This window comes from Mytilus trossulus, chromosome 4, assembly GCF_036588685.1.
Source record: "Mytilus trossulus isolate FHL-02 chromosome 4, PNRI_Mtr1.1.1.hap1, whole genome shotgun sequence".
Classification (NCBI taxonomy): Eukaryota; Metazoa; Mollusca; class Bivalvia; order Mytilida; family Mytilidae; genus Mytilus; species Mytilus trossulus.
Genome location: NC_086376.1, coordinates 33500443 through 33514366, shown reverse-complemented (window position 1 = coordinate 33514366; position 13924 = coordinate 33500443). Strand labels below are relative to the sequence as shown.

At 32.5% G+C, this 13924-nt stretch overlaps 1 protein-coding gene across 1 annotated transcript; it reads left to right on the top strand.

The window, feature by feature from the left end:
• Window positions 1-1096: 1096 nt before the first annotated feature.
• On the top strand, window positions 1097-13387 carry LOC134713866 (uncharacterized). The gene is made up of 5 exons (XM_063575153.1): window positions 1097-1181; window positions 10319-10400; window positions 11033-11268; window positions 11726-11870; window positions 12792-13387. Exons 1-5 carry the CDS (start codon window positions 1149-1151, stop codon window positions 12938-12940), a joined length of 645 nt encoding a protein of 214 aa, XP_063431223.1. The 5' UTR covers window positions 1097-1148; the 3' UTR covers window positions 12941-13387.
• Window positions 13388-13924: the final 537 nt, after the last annotated feature.

Sequence of the window (13924 nt, the reverse complement as noted above, 5' to 3'; positions counted from 1 at the left end):
TCCCAACCATCCCCCTAATCTGGGACAGTGGTGTTAAAGTACAACATAAGAACGAACTATAAAAAAAACAGTTGGTAAAGGCTTAAATTGTTACACCATGATGACTGCTGTTCCCATATTTTGACTATTTTATTTATTGTGTCTGTTTAGTTGTTTGTATCATTGTAAATATAACAGAATTTGATGAGACTGTCATCAAAGTCAGAGGGTTAACGCTATACAACCAGGTTTAATCTACCATTTTCTACATTTGAATTCCTGTACCAAGTCAGGAATATGACAGTTCTTGTCCATTCGTTTTTGATGCGTTTTGTATTTTAATTTTGCCATGTCATTATGGACTTTCCTCTAAGTTCGGTATTTTTGTGATTAAAATTTTAACTTCTAAGATGGATACAAATAGAAAATAAATACATATAACAAAAGCAAAGAGTGGACGTCCGTTTTGGTCATATTTTCAATAATTTTTAACAGATTTTGCGTAATTTACTTTGGCTTTCGCCCAAGATCATAAAGTTTTGTGTCAAGGGATTCAATATCATTATTGGAAACTGGTGGTTACAGAACATATTTTGATCCTATGAATTGGCCAAGGATTTTCTTGAGCTTTTATTAACAAAAAAAGCACTAATCGTCATATTTTGACAATTTATGTTGGAGCCAAAAATATAGTCTTCAGAACAGACATCTTTTAACATAGATGTGAATATTAAGAAAAATATTCATTTAAGAACCAAATTAGCATTTGAGATGAAGTTGAAATTTAAGGCCATACCTATTTGGCCTAAAGTGAACATAGTCCTTTACAAAGTTCTATATGATTTAGCATTACGCACTGTGATAAACTGCCGTATTTCTAAATTACATATACCGATTTATACTGAGGAGCAACATGGTAAACCTTCGTGATCAGGTAGTAACTTGTAAGACACCAAGTAAAGAAGTGTTCTCTCTCGTCGTGTCTCATGGCTAAACATATTTAGTTTAAAGATTAAGTTATGTTTATATTTTGTTTAATTAAGTAAATGTCATTTAGGTTGTTTGTCTACTGGTATACTGATTGTTTGTGCTTGACTGATATTATGTACATTTAAAAAAAAACAGTAGATCGAGTTATTTATCCGCTTATCACAAGATTAATCTAAGTCATGAAGGCAGTCAGACCTAGAACTAAATTAACCGTATGTATATTTTTTCATTATATATTTCTATTGTTATTGAATAATGTGTTTCATATTGTAATTATAGTAGCTCAGGATTTCGTCAGAATCTGAATTTACAATTAGAGTACATTTCGTGCGAACAAAGGTAGTATATCTCTTGCGAATTCCAATAATGTAAGACAATTTGCTTCATATTAGACTATTTAATGAATGAAGATTTCAGGGTGTTGCATACAAGATAATATAACCACCCCGTATAACCCCGATACAAATGAATCCGGACGTTGACGCGTTCGAAGCGATAATCAGGACAACATTTGGGATGACAACAATTTTGAATGCCTCTCTAGAACTTATACGAGTATATATAGATAGGTCAATGCGCATGATAGTTTATTTGTTCAATTATACAGTTATTGTAAGTTTTGGATATTGCATAGAACCTTTGATAAAACTGCTCGATGCAAAACGCACAGACATGGTGCAATTTCGTACGTTTTATGAGATAAATAATGCTGAATATCTTTTCGTAAATATACATTTGCGAATCAATACCTTAGGCAATAATAAATAATTATACGTTGCATTATTGTGTGTCTTCCAATGTTCCGTAGAACTTAGAATAAACGCAATATCATACTAAATGAGTTTTCTCTTACTGAATTGTTCGTTCCACCAAATGTGTCGCGTTCGTTGTGCGTTTTTAAATAATCACTGTACAGTTCGTTGACAAAAGCCATCACAAATCACTTTCTTGTCAAGATATTCGAGATGCATAGGTGTCGGCGACTCTATTTCTATATTTTATTGTACATTTTTATGTGTTAACTTAATCAAACTAGTTGAACTTGAAATATCAGTCATACAAAGCCAAAATTTCAATGTTTAACCAACGTACATCAGATAGGAATGTTTTTATTGAAAATTGAGACTTTCAACGTTATTCCAGATGAAATGAACAGTTAATAAATATATTCCAGATAACGTAAAGTTCAGTCAATAAAACTCTAATGACTTACTTTTCACAATTTAAGGCTATTCCAAATACCGATGTTTTCCCACATTCGCCTAGACGAAAGCAGACATAGGATCTCGTTTAACTTAGTTTGCCGAATGACTTACATGGCATTACAATTGCCTTTTTTTTTCTTTTTTTTTTACTTATCTAAAGCTTTGTAGATGTGGTGTGATGGCCAGTGAGACATCTTTCCACCTAAGTTTAAATGAAGTGGGTGTGTTTATAAAGCAATCATTAAAGTCCCGGGCAATGTACAACATTTCACAATGAGGAAAACCTATAACATATAGTCTGCTAAAAAAGGCCCCGATTTAAAAAAAAATCAACTAGTGACAAAATTAAAACGAGGAAACTAACATATATGTATTGATAACTTAAAAAGTATGTATATTAAAGAAGAAAAATATGACAGATCTATATAACCAATGTACTACAGGCTCCTGACGTTGGACCGACACACACACACAAAATGCGGCGGGATTCAACAGGTGAGTCCACAATCCTCTCCTTTTCACAGGACACTTGCGTAACAGCACAACATGATAAAAAACCTGTAAAGTTGCAATTAGCTCAACTCAAAAGGGAGGTACAAGGCACAAAAACCATATACATAAAATATCGACAAAGGAGTAATTAAATACTGTAACTGATAGTTATTTCAAAGCGAATAAAAACTAGTAGTCAATCAGCTAGTTCTCAAAAGCGCGCTAGTTAAGGAGTTTGTGTTACACCCCAGGGTACCGCGATTTTTTTGATAGATTTCAACTTCATTATCTTATTGATAAAATACAAGGTGTTAGACTAAAAAAAAAGTGTCCAAAAGAGGATTCAAAACGTCCCTTCCAATGGTCCCCTCATTTAGCAATCACGACTAAGTAATTTTTAATTATTTTTTTTAATATAAAGCGATTAAAAAAAGATAAAGTATAGGTTTAAACAACTACAACAGATACAGAACTTATGATATTAAATGTAACTCGGAAGATTTTTTGTTTAACAAAAAAGTTTTTTACATTACAAACAATCTGATTTTTTTGGTTCAAATTAAGGCATATTTTCTCCTTTCATAAAGAAATTCGTTATACAATTACCCGTTTTAGTTAATTAAACTTGAGATTTAATCATTATGCAATGATTAAATAATTTGGAGTATTTATATAACGTCTAAAATATGAATTATTTAATAAAATATATGTACGTGCAAATACTCGTGAAATACCGGAAATCATCAAATTACCGTCTTTGATTCAGTATACAACATGTACAATGTATTCACACCTAAGCATTATCAATTTGCAACTGAAAACAGACATTTTATTGTCGATTTATAATCTTTTTGTGAGACAAATTATTTTATAAAGTGAATGGGTTACGAAATATTTATGAAAGAATTACAAATTAAGGTAATTTTTTTGCGTTCAGAAAAGGTGCACTCTATCAAACTCAATAAAGGTGTGCTTGATTACATTTTGTGTTTAGCTATGAAGTGATTGACTTAAGATTGTTAAGTCAATCAATCGACAAACATCGCTTTGAACGAACGTCAAATAGTCAGTTGTTGGGTTTTGTAATACTTTTTACTTTCTTAGTTTACTTAGAGATACAAAAAAAAATGGCTTTGTTGGTTTCAGTTTAAATAAAGATTATGATAAACGTTGGTTGCGAAATGCTCATGAAAGAGCTTCGATATCATTAAATGTCGAGACTTGGTAGGAATGGTTAACCCTGAAACATCCGCCCAAACAGAAATTAAAACAAATCGAATGAAGCTAGACGAAACTGATGTTTTGAAATTGTTTCAGACTCTGCAAAGCTGGCCAATTCCATTATAACATCTGATCAGTTATATGGCTTGTTCTCGGGTTCTGTTGTTTCTTCGGAATTAATGTTTTGAAAAGTGGTCCCGCATTGATTTTGTCACTGAATAGTATCGCACAATATTCATAACGAAATTAGAATGGCAGGTCCTTGGGAGGGCAAATCATTACGATAAGTTCTAAAACCATCACAAGCGTGTTCTTGGGAATGGAAGAAATGTATGTTAGTTGGGGGAAACAAAGTTGCTTTTGTTGAATTCTTTTGTTTTGAAAAGAGTAAACAATCCTATTGATTTACACTTAAATGTATTAATTTATTTGTATCACATGGAAGTATGTGCCACAAAATAGCGTAGAATGGTTTTAGCTTGTAATCAAACAGGAAGAAGCCGATGAAAAATGTTTCTCAATAAAATGCAAAAACATGCAGCTGACAAAGGTTACGACTCCATTGTTAAAAAACCTTACGACACTGTTGCGGAAGTATTGGCTTACTATTTTCACAGTTGCATATCAATTATAACATTGTAAGTCTGACAGATGCATCCCTCAGATGCAGATTATTAAATGTGTAATCAATGTGTGCAAATTTGGTGAGAATGTTTGTAGAAAACTGCCAGGATTTCACACCAATACAGGTTGTGATTCAGTAAGTGTTTTGTCTGGTAAAGAAAAAAGCAAAGCATTCGGCTTTTGACACGTTATGTGGAGTTTTCAGAAGGTCTATTCCATATTGGTGAAACCTTAGAAGAGGTTGGCGAAGAGTTGTCAAAACACTCGAGATGTTTTCGTGTTCTATATATGGCTACGAAATTAAAAATATCGATAAATAAAGATCAGAACGTTTTGAAATGCAAAAGATGCAATGTTAAAGCACATTAAACAAGCCAATTTTCAGACGAAGATTTGTAAATCTGCTCTTAAACACAACACTGGTCTGTTGCCAAACAACTATGATTGGATTGTTTATAGAGCGCTTTGATCAGTATCAATTTCCTAGACCAACCACCAGCGTTAGATGCTTTGGTAATTCTGATGTGCTGTTCATGTATAGATGGTTGTGCCAAAAAAGATGTTCATGTGTTCAACAAGGTTTATCCTAAATAGATAGCTGTATGTTAATGCTCGAAAGCTTGTAGATATAAGCATTATTAAATCGTTGATATTGCTAACGATGACGACAAAGATGATGGAAAAGATGATAATGATAATTCGGTAGATGCAGGTGACCCAACTGTTGATGATTCTATGGATTGACCTTATGTGTGACCTTAAAATGTGGTGATTGGGTTGTTAAATTAAAAAAAAAAGAAATCTAGAAACCCTGACAGTTTTGTGTGTTTTAATATTCGAGTTATTTCATAAATGTGATGTATAAATTTGTGACAGAATCGTGCATTTCTGGTTGCTTATGTTTGTGTTTGTCGTTGATTCTATGTTATTGTTTCTTACCTTTAATTTATTTTCAACAGCCTTTATATACTTTATGCTGTATGTTTCAATGTGAAAAAATATACCATTTTATCAAGAAAATTAGAAAGTATGCTTCTTTTCATTCAAAATCATGACTTTTGGAAATTGACCCTCCCCCTTTTTTTCTTGGTCCTCTACGATTTAAGAATTAATTAAAACTTAGCCTGCGTTATAATAAGGTATGATGTGTTCCATTTAATAAAAAGTATAGTACTGAATACTTGGTTATTTTTACATTTTTCTGTAATAATGTGCAAAACAAAATTTTTTATTTACCCTGAAATAAGTCCCCTTTTAACCCCTTTTGGACACTTTTTCAAAAGTCTAACACCTCTTAAAATTTTCTTCAGATATTACTCTTTAAATTTATTCAAAAAAATTGCGGTACCCTGGGGTGTAACACAGAACTGATTTTTTGCCCTACCAGCTGATGGACTATAGGAGGTAAATCATGTACCTAAAGATAAGGTCAGTATATATCCAACGGTTTTAGGTAAAGACGTAATAAAACGCATGAACTTGTGCAATGCCAAATAATTATAAGTACTATCAGTATTATATGCTCACTTAGGTCTTTTTTCCGACCGGCAGTAAAACCTGAACGAAGTTGGCCACCCGTTTAGTTGTGTGGGATGTAGAAGTACGGAGTCACGTCCAGTCCGAATGGAAATATTAGATCCAATATCTCGTGTAGAGAGAACACCACGTTAATACACTGTGCGAACCCTTGCAAGAACTTTATGAGAGGCCCATAAATGGCCTGTTGAAAGGCAACAGTTATGTCCTTTTTCAATATACCTCATTTAATCCAGTGGCAGTCCAAACTTCTCTGGCGTAATTCCGGAGAGTCTCCCTCTAGGACCTACATGTAATATGTGTTGCTACTTTAATTGTGATTATCCTGAACACGCATGACATATTTGCAAGTAAACGTTAAGCAACCAACAATTAGCCAGTACGTACGCGTGTCATTAACAAATAATGGGCTGCTGTCTGCATGTATTGTTGGTAAATTATTTTTGCATAACATGAATATTGGTTATAATCATACCAAAGTATAATTCAATACATGCAAAATTCATTGACAAACGCAATATTGTGTCAACGAAGCGTACACAACATGAAAACAAAGACACTTTAAAACGTGCATTTTCCTTTTTCTAGACACAACATAAAGATACGAAAAAAACAATCGTAGTTAGTTAGTGTGTCGTTTTGAATGCGATACGTATATAATTCATTAACAATATTTACTTCGACGAAATTTTTATCCCAGATCTGTCAGTTAAAGTTTTACTGTAGTCTTTCTCGTCTAGAAAATATCCCCGTTACCAGACGATCACAGAAATGTATGTTGCAATATTTTTTAAAAATTACAATTTGTCGATCTAGATATGTTTGAAAAGGCTATTGTTAACATTTTATCATATGGATGTGAAGTATGCGGATCTGAAAATTTAGATATTCTTTGCGATTTTGCAAGCTTATATTACGTCTGCAAAAATTCAACCCCAAATTTTATGGTCTAGCCACGTATCGTCTTGATTTTCTGGTGTCGCTTAAATGAAGGAAAAGAGAGCCAAATATCATGTTTATTATATATAAGTTGTTGTATGACAACAAGATTTTTGTTATGACTGTGGGATATATCAAATATATCTTCGAAACGGGGTCGTATTGAGTTTTCAAATTAGATTATGAGGCCTGTTCATTCAAGAAAGGTCAACAGAGACAATTTGACTAAAGGGCACCTTTACAGATTGCATAATTTGTAATTTATTTTGAACATTGTAAATCAGTATTACTATTTTTTTATAACCAAATCGATAAAAATCGTTTGTCAGTTGAAACGATAAGGTAACACAGCACACCAAGATCTGATAGATTGTGTCACTGTTGCGACTCAATTAACTGACATCGGTGACGAATGTCATTATCTAATGTCATGTAATGATTTGATAGATTGAAGAAATAAATACCTTCCATAACATTGTAATAATGATAAAGATGTTAGTAAATTCAAAGTTGTATGTTTAAATCGAAATTGTTTTGAGCTTGAGAAACTTTGTAGATTTATTAAATCTATTTCTGTGAAAGTCAATCCTCCTGATTAAAACAATTATATATTAATTTGAATTTTGTCAAAATATCTTTTATAATATTATAAAACAGTCATTTGTATTTCACACATGCGGTATTCAATATTTGTTCTTATTGTAATATTGCCTTCTCTGTAACTTTGTATTAGTTTTTTTAAAGTCACTGGGATCTTTTATATATGCATCCTTTGAGTAATAAAACGATAATTTTTCAATACAAAATTCTGATAAGAATTTTAAGCACAAATTATCTGCTATATAAGTGTAAACTTAAAGAAACACACCTATGCATTTTTTGCAATGAAACAAAAGAAACAATAGAACATATTTTTTGGGAATGTAGCATTGTCAAAACGTTTGGCTTCAACTAGTTGATAAACTACATTCAGATTGCAATTATGAGCTTCTGACATCAAAACAAAACATCCTCTTGGGATCAGATATTATAGATATCTCTGGAAATCTTCTCACTATTCTCATGAAGAACTATTTATTCTTGTAGATTGAACTCACTGTTACTTTGTGTTAAGATTGCACTAATTTCTATATTGAATTATTGAAAAACTATCTTTTCACAGTTCTCCTGCAATAGGTGAAAAAATAGAAAAAAATGGGAACCATTTCAACAACTAGTTTTATGATACAAGAAAGATAACTCATTCTTAACTGAAAATAAATGTGTAACACAGCTGGATGCACATCACAATTAAATCTTATAGATATCATCTATGTATATGTATGCAAGAATGAAATATGTGTTACTATGTTATGATAGTAGGAGTTAAAATACTGAGGTTATTTTTAATGGTTTCCAGATATTGTTGGGAGAGAAAATAACAACAAAATATAGATGTATGTCACTATATATATATTTTTTTTTATTATGAGTAGTAACTACCCTTGAGGCAAGTGAGGCAATTGCCTCACTAAAATTTCGACACTGATTATTTTTGTTTATACATAAATTATATGTAAATATAATAGTCATTTGTTGTTCTGTCTCAACCTTGATTTCTATAACTTGTCATCATTCCTTTTAAACTATTCTTCCTGGATATAACTCAGCATCTCAACGGGTGATGCTTCTCGATTAGTAACGATAATCATCATAGATCTCTAGAAACGGGAAAAGCGACACTGAAGGTAAAGAGGGAATAATTCTAGTAAAACTATTTTTGTGAACAGAGTTTGAGTATTGCATATAACTTCATTAATACAATCCAAAAACGAGAAGTAGACTGACAAATCAAGTACTGGTCTTCGGAAGGGGGCAGTCCTGTCTACATATTCATTTCTCCGTTTCACCAACTTTTGACAAATCAAGTACTGGGCATCGCAAGGGGGCAGTCCTGTCTGCGTATTCCTTTCACAGACTTTAATCTTTCTCTTTACAGATAAATAAAATATAAATAATACGAAACATGCATGGATTAGTTTTTATCCATGTTTCTTTTATAACCTTAAAAACTGAAAGAATATCCCATATTCCAATTTGATATTATTGAGGATTGGTAGAACCTTTAACACAGGATTTCGTCTTTTAATTACTTATTTGGGACTACGGAATTTCGTTTCTTTATATTCGGGGTTTCGGAATTGGACACCCTCAACCCCTAACCCCTAAATTTATATACTAGTATTCTGGAACTAAAATACCACCAACTATTTTCAGAAATAATTGGAAATTACGGTCCTACATGTAAACGTCAAAAACTCCATTCCAATTTCCCCTGTACCCATATCAGATATTGATAGAATCAAATACCTGTATCTTATCTCATTCTATCCCTATTTTGTCTACTCTTTGTCAGCATAAAAGCGAGTTTAATATTTTGTAACTGCGACTGTATTATGGTGCTTACAGGAAAGCTTAATTTTTCGTTTGCAAACAAAACTGTTACTACCGATGGCCATGCTGCTACCGAATTGCTGATGGAGAAGGATTTGGAAGAAGACATTAATCATTGAGTTGATGATAATGTGCTACCTTTAGAAACACAGACTGCCCTGAAACGACTGAAAATTTGGAAAAGAGTTTCATGAGTGGCGAGAGATTGTGCGGTCTTGCCATGCTCCATGTTCATGATTCTGAAACGATTTGACTTAACCGGCAATAGATAAATTTGGCAAACTCTACTGAATCAATGTTTGTTCTATATCAGTCTGGCAGTAGACCCAAATAAGTGATATTTGAATGATTATCTTACATATAATTTAAATAGAGTTGTTAAAATTTGGTGTTAGTAAAAGACTTAAAATATGAAAAATTTATATAAAAAGTGTCCAAATTCAAAACATTATCAAACTCTCTAAAAATGCCTAGAATGCAGGATATTGCACCATTCGTTTCATACCCTCCCAAAAAAAAATTCGCCTCGCTTCGCCTCGCTTCGCTCGGCTCAATTATTTTGCCTCACTAAAATAAGATGCCTAGTTACGGCCTTGAATTCCATATAAAGTTAAGTGCCATTTAATAATTGTATATGTGCTATAGGCCTGGCCATAACTCGTTTTGGTAAACTTTGAGGTCCACTTTGTTCTGTAAAAGTTGAATTCAACCTTTCCCTGAAGGCCTATTATAGTTGTGTTACTTACATACCTGCGTGTTCGGACGGTCAAATAGTGAGGTTTTAGCATCCAATGTGAAGGTGTACATATGGATGCCTCGAATTCAACTATTTGTATTCAAAATTAGTAACTAACATATTTTTAAAATATTTAAGATTCTTCTTTTAAATGTATCTACAGATTACCTGGGCATTGTTTGGCATGTTGGTATACGCAGCAGTGCTATTTTGCTTTAAGTCTTTGAATGGGTGGGAGCAGAATTGTAAGTAACATGATAGAAGCTCAAATAATGTGCTTAAATGGTTTTAAGATATTTCTTGGTTCCTTCCATTCTAATGAAATTTGAATTGATATTATTTCATTCGAAGAAAGCTGGTCTAGATCACAGTGGTTTTTTAAAACTCATTGAAGTTGAAGATGATATCATGCTGCATAAACAGGAATAAACGACAACGAGACAGTTATTCACCATCCTATATTAACAAATATATAGTGTACATTGTAGAATTCATAAAGTATAATTCAAGAGGTTTTTTTCAAATGTAGCGCAAATTACCTATTTACCAGTAATCGTTTTATGTCATTTATGAGAAAGTTCATCAGACCTTTTGTATATCAGCTAAGACATGTATATGAAGCAGGTTGTTCTTTGTGTTTCCCTAGGTATTTGAGACACCCATCCTTATATTAATAAATATTGACGAAGTTTAAGATATATATAGAAGATTTTTTTTTTTTTTTTCAAGTCAAAATTCCTCAGAAACAAACTCTTACACGCGTAGTAGGTAAAAGTAAATAGGATGAAAACTCTTGCTGTTTGAATGACGAGTATGTGTGCAGTGTTGTAAAAATCATTTTCTTAATCACAAAAATACTTATTACAGTTGTTTTTAGTATATTTTAGCGATACTGAGTTTGTTTATAGTGCTAGCAGGGACCATTCCTACATACTGACTTGGAATGGTGAAAAACACTTTAAAAGGAATGTAGTAACTTTTTTTGGATCTGATTCCTCCAGACCTCAGGATAGGTACAAAATCTGCATTCAAGTCAAGCAATGGATATTATTAGTAGCTGGTATTTCCATCAAATATTATACTGGAACTGGAACAAGCGCACACTATAAAAGGGTATGTTCATCTTACTTGTCATTGTCGTCTCAAACCACAGTGGCGTATATTACAGATGTTTCAGGGACGGATATTTATGCCAGTCGACTTTCATGCGTTCTACATTGTGCTAAAAGCGACTGGTATATACTTCTGCTCCTAAAAAGTCTATGTTACGCGCCCCTGTATGTGTTCAATTCTAGGGAACGAACAACGCATACTCTCTTTAGAATTGTTATTCGTGTTATTATTAAAATTGTATTCTAAAATAAAGCTGCATCTATTCAAAATAAGCGAATCGTTGAATATCATCCTTTGCGATTGTATAAGATAATCTTAGAAGCCCTGTTATATAGGTTCTTCTCCAATCTGGATGATTTTCACAGAAATATTATTAGTTAACAAAGTGACAATATGCAAAAGTTAGACGTCATTATACGAAATTAAGTTGAAATTAGTATGTGTTTTGTATTTACAGACACTGATTAGAAATTCCGATAACAATTTAAAGGAATGGTGTACAGAGGAAAGGGAATTCTTACATGTAGAACTGACTACACCAAATGGATATAACCCACAAGGATTGGTCCATTTACATATAAAAGCTGTTAGAACTTACCACTGTAAGTTGTATTCATGTAAAATGAAAGTTCTTGTCCACTCGTTTTTTGATGTGTTTTGTCATTTGATTTTGCTATGTGATTATGGACTTTCCAATTTGATTTTCCTCTGAATTCAGTATTTTTGTGATTTTACTTTTTACACATAGACAACAAAGATATGGTACGAGTACCAATGAGACAGCACCCAAGCGACAATTTTTAAAAGTAAAACATTAAAGGTCAAAGAACAGTCTTCAACACGGAGCCTTGTATACAATTTACCAAATGGTATAAGGTGCACAAAACAAGTTAGCTTTGAAATGTAAACTAATATTTTGTATAGTGAATGGATGATTAACCAAGAATTTTCGAGGATAGAGTGGAACATTTACGAAACTTACTTTTAATTTATCTAGTATGAATAGCATTTAGTGGTCCTTTACTTGATTTGGATGTTTCAGCCTGTCACAGAAAATCCTGTCAACAATGTATGACAAAATAGACTGATTTTTCATTCCTTATTGCTTACTTTCCAATTATGGAAGGTGATGTGTCCCTGGTTATCTCTAATTAAGTAAGGGATTTTGTTAACATAAATTACTTGAAACAACATATTTTTTCTAATGTGTCGTGCAAACATACTAGTAGAAATTCTGAATAATTTAAGGAACTGTTCACCAATATCAGAATTAAATGTTAAAAGGCTTTGTGGAAATTACGTTTGTTATATCTTTGAAAACTGATCATAACCATAACATTTGCTATGGTTTTATGACAGTACTTTTGGCGACACTATATGATGCATGTTTACTTGATTTGTATTCTATTGTGTAATCTTGGATTGTAATAATCTTAGCCTTTATATGTTTATCACTCAGATATCCTTTTTATGGACACAAAGAATCGTGATACTTTTGAAATGATGTTTGTATTTTATTTCAGATCAAAGTTTTAAAGAAACGATTGTTGTAGCAATTACAGGGATAGTGGCTTATCTTATTCTCATTGCGATTTTTTGGGTTTTAAGAAGACAGAATCACACAGAAAGATCTTCTTATTGGAATAAAAAGACTACTAAAAAAACTTGGTAATGATAAAATGAGATTTATAGAAATTTCAGGGCTCAGATATTAATATGTTTTTATGGAATATATCGACCATAATGTATTTTCGTTCAGCCTCTTTGACACATAAGCCATTTTTCAAATGTTTAAGCTTAACCAACACATTTAGAATCGTTGATTGATGATATTTAAAACAGAAAATCCTTTATCAAATGACGAAATCAAAAGCTCTAACATATTTAACGAAGGAAAAACAACTGGACAAGCTTGATACATCACAAATTCATCCGGAGAAATCCGACCATAAATAGCCAATTCAGACAGGGACAGTGTATACTAGTATATAAAGTACCTGATCCAGATGACATCCATCAATGACAACAGTCGTTTATCAGTTAGGATGGAAACCAGCTCACTGCATACTAACGCGCGAAGAGGTTGAACAATGATGCCAGCCTATTTATCAGTCAAATAAACAAGGAAAGCAATTACATATTGCAATAACTGAAAAAGTGCTATGTATTTTTATACTTTTATTATTGTTTAATACAATTTTAGTTAGTTTGATTGTCTTATAATTGAATGATTTCTTTACTGTAATCAAATTTATAAGAGGCGGAAGATTACACAGGGATCAGGAATCAAATTCATACCTAGAAAACAATTGAAAAAGTCATGGTCAGTGAAAATTCAAAGACAAACAACAGTCTTCTTATCACAAAAGAGGGACAAAAGATACCAAAGGGACAGTCAAACTCATAAATCTAAAACAAACTGACAACGCCATGGTTAAAAATGAAAAAGACAAACAATAGTACACATGACACAACATAGAAATCTAAAGAATAAACAACACAAACCCCACCAAAAACTAGGGGTGATCTCAGGTGCTCCGGAAAGGTAAGCAGATCCTGCTCCACATGTGGCACCCGCCGTCGTGTTGCTTATGTGAAAACAAATCCTGTAAATAGTCTAATTCGGTAGGTCACATTCATGAAAGGGGAGGGGATT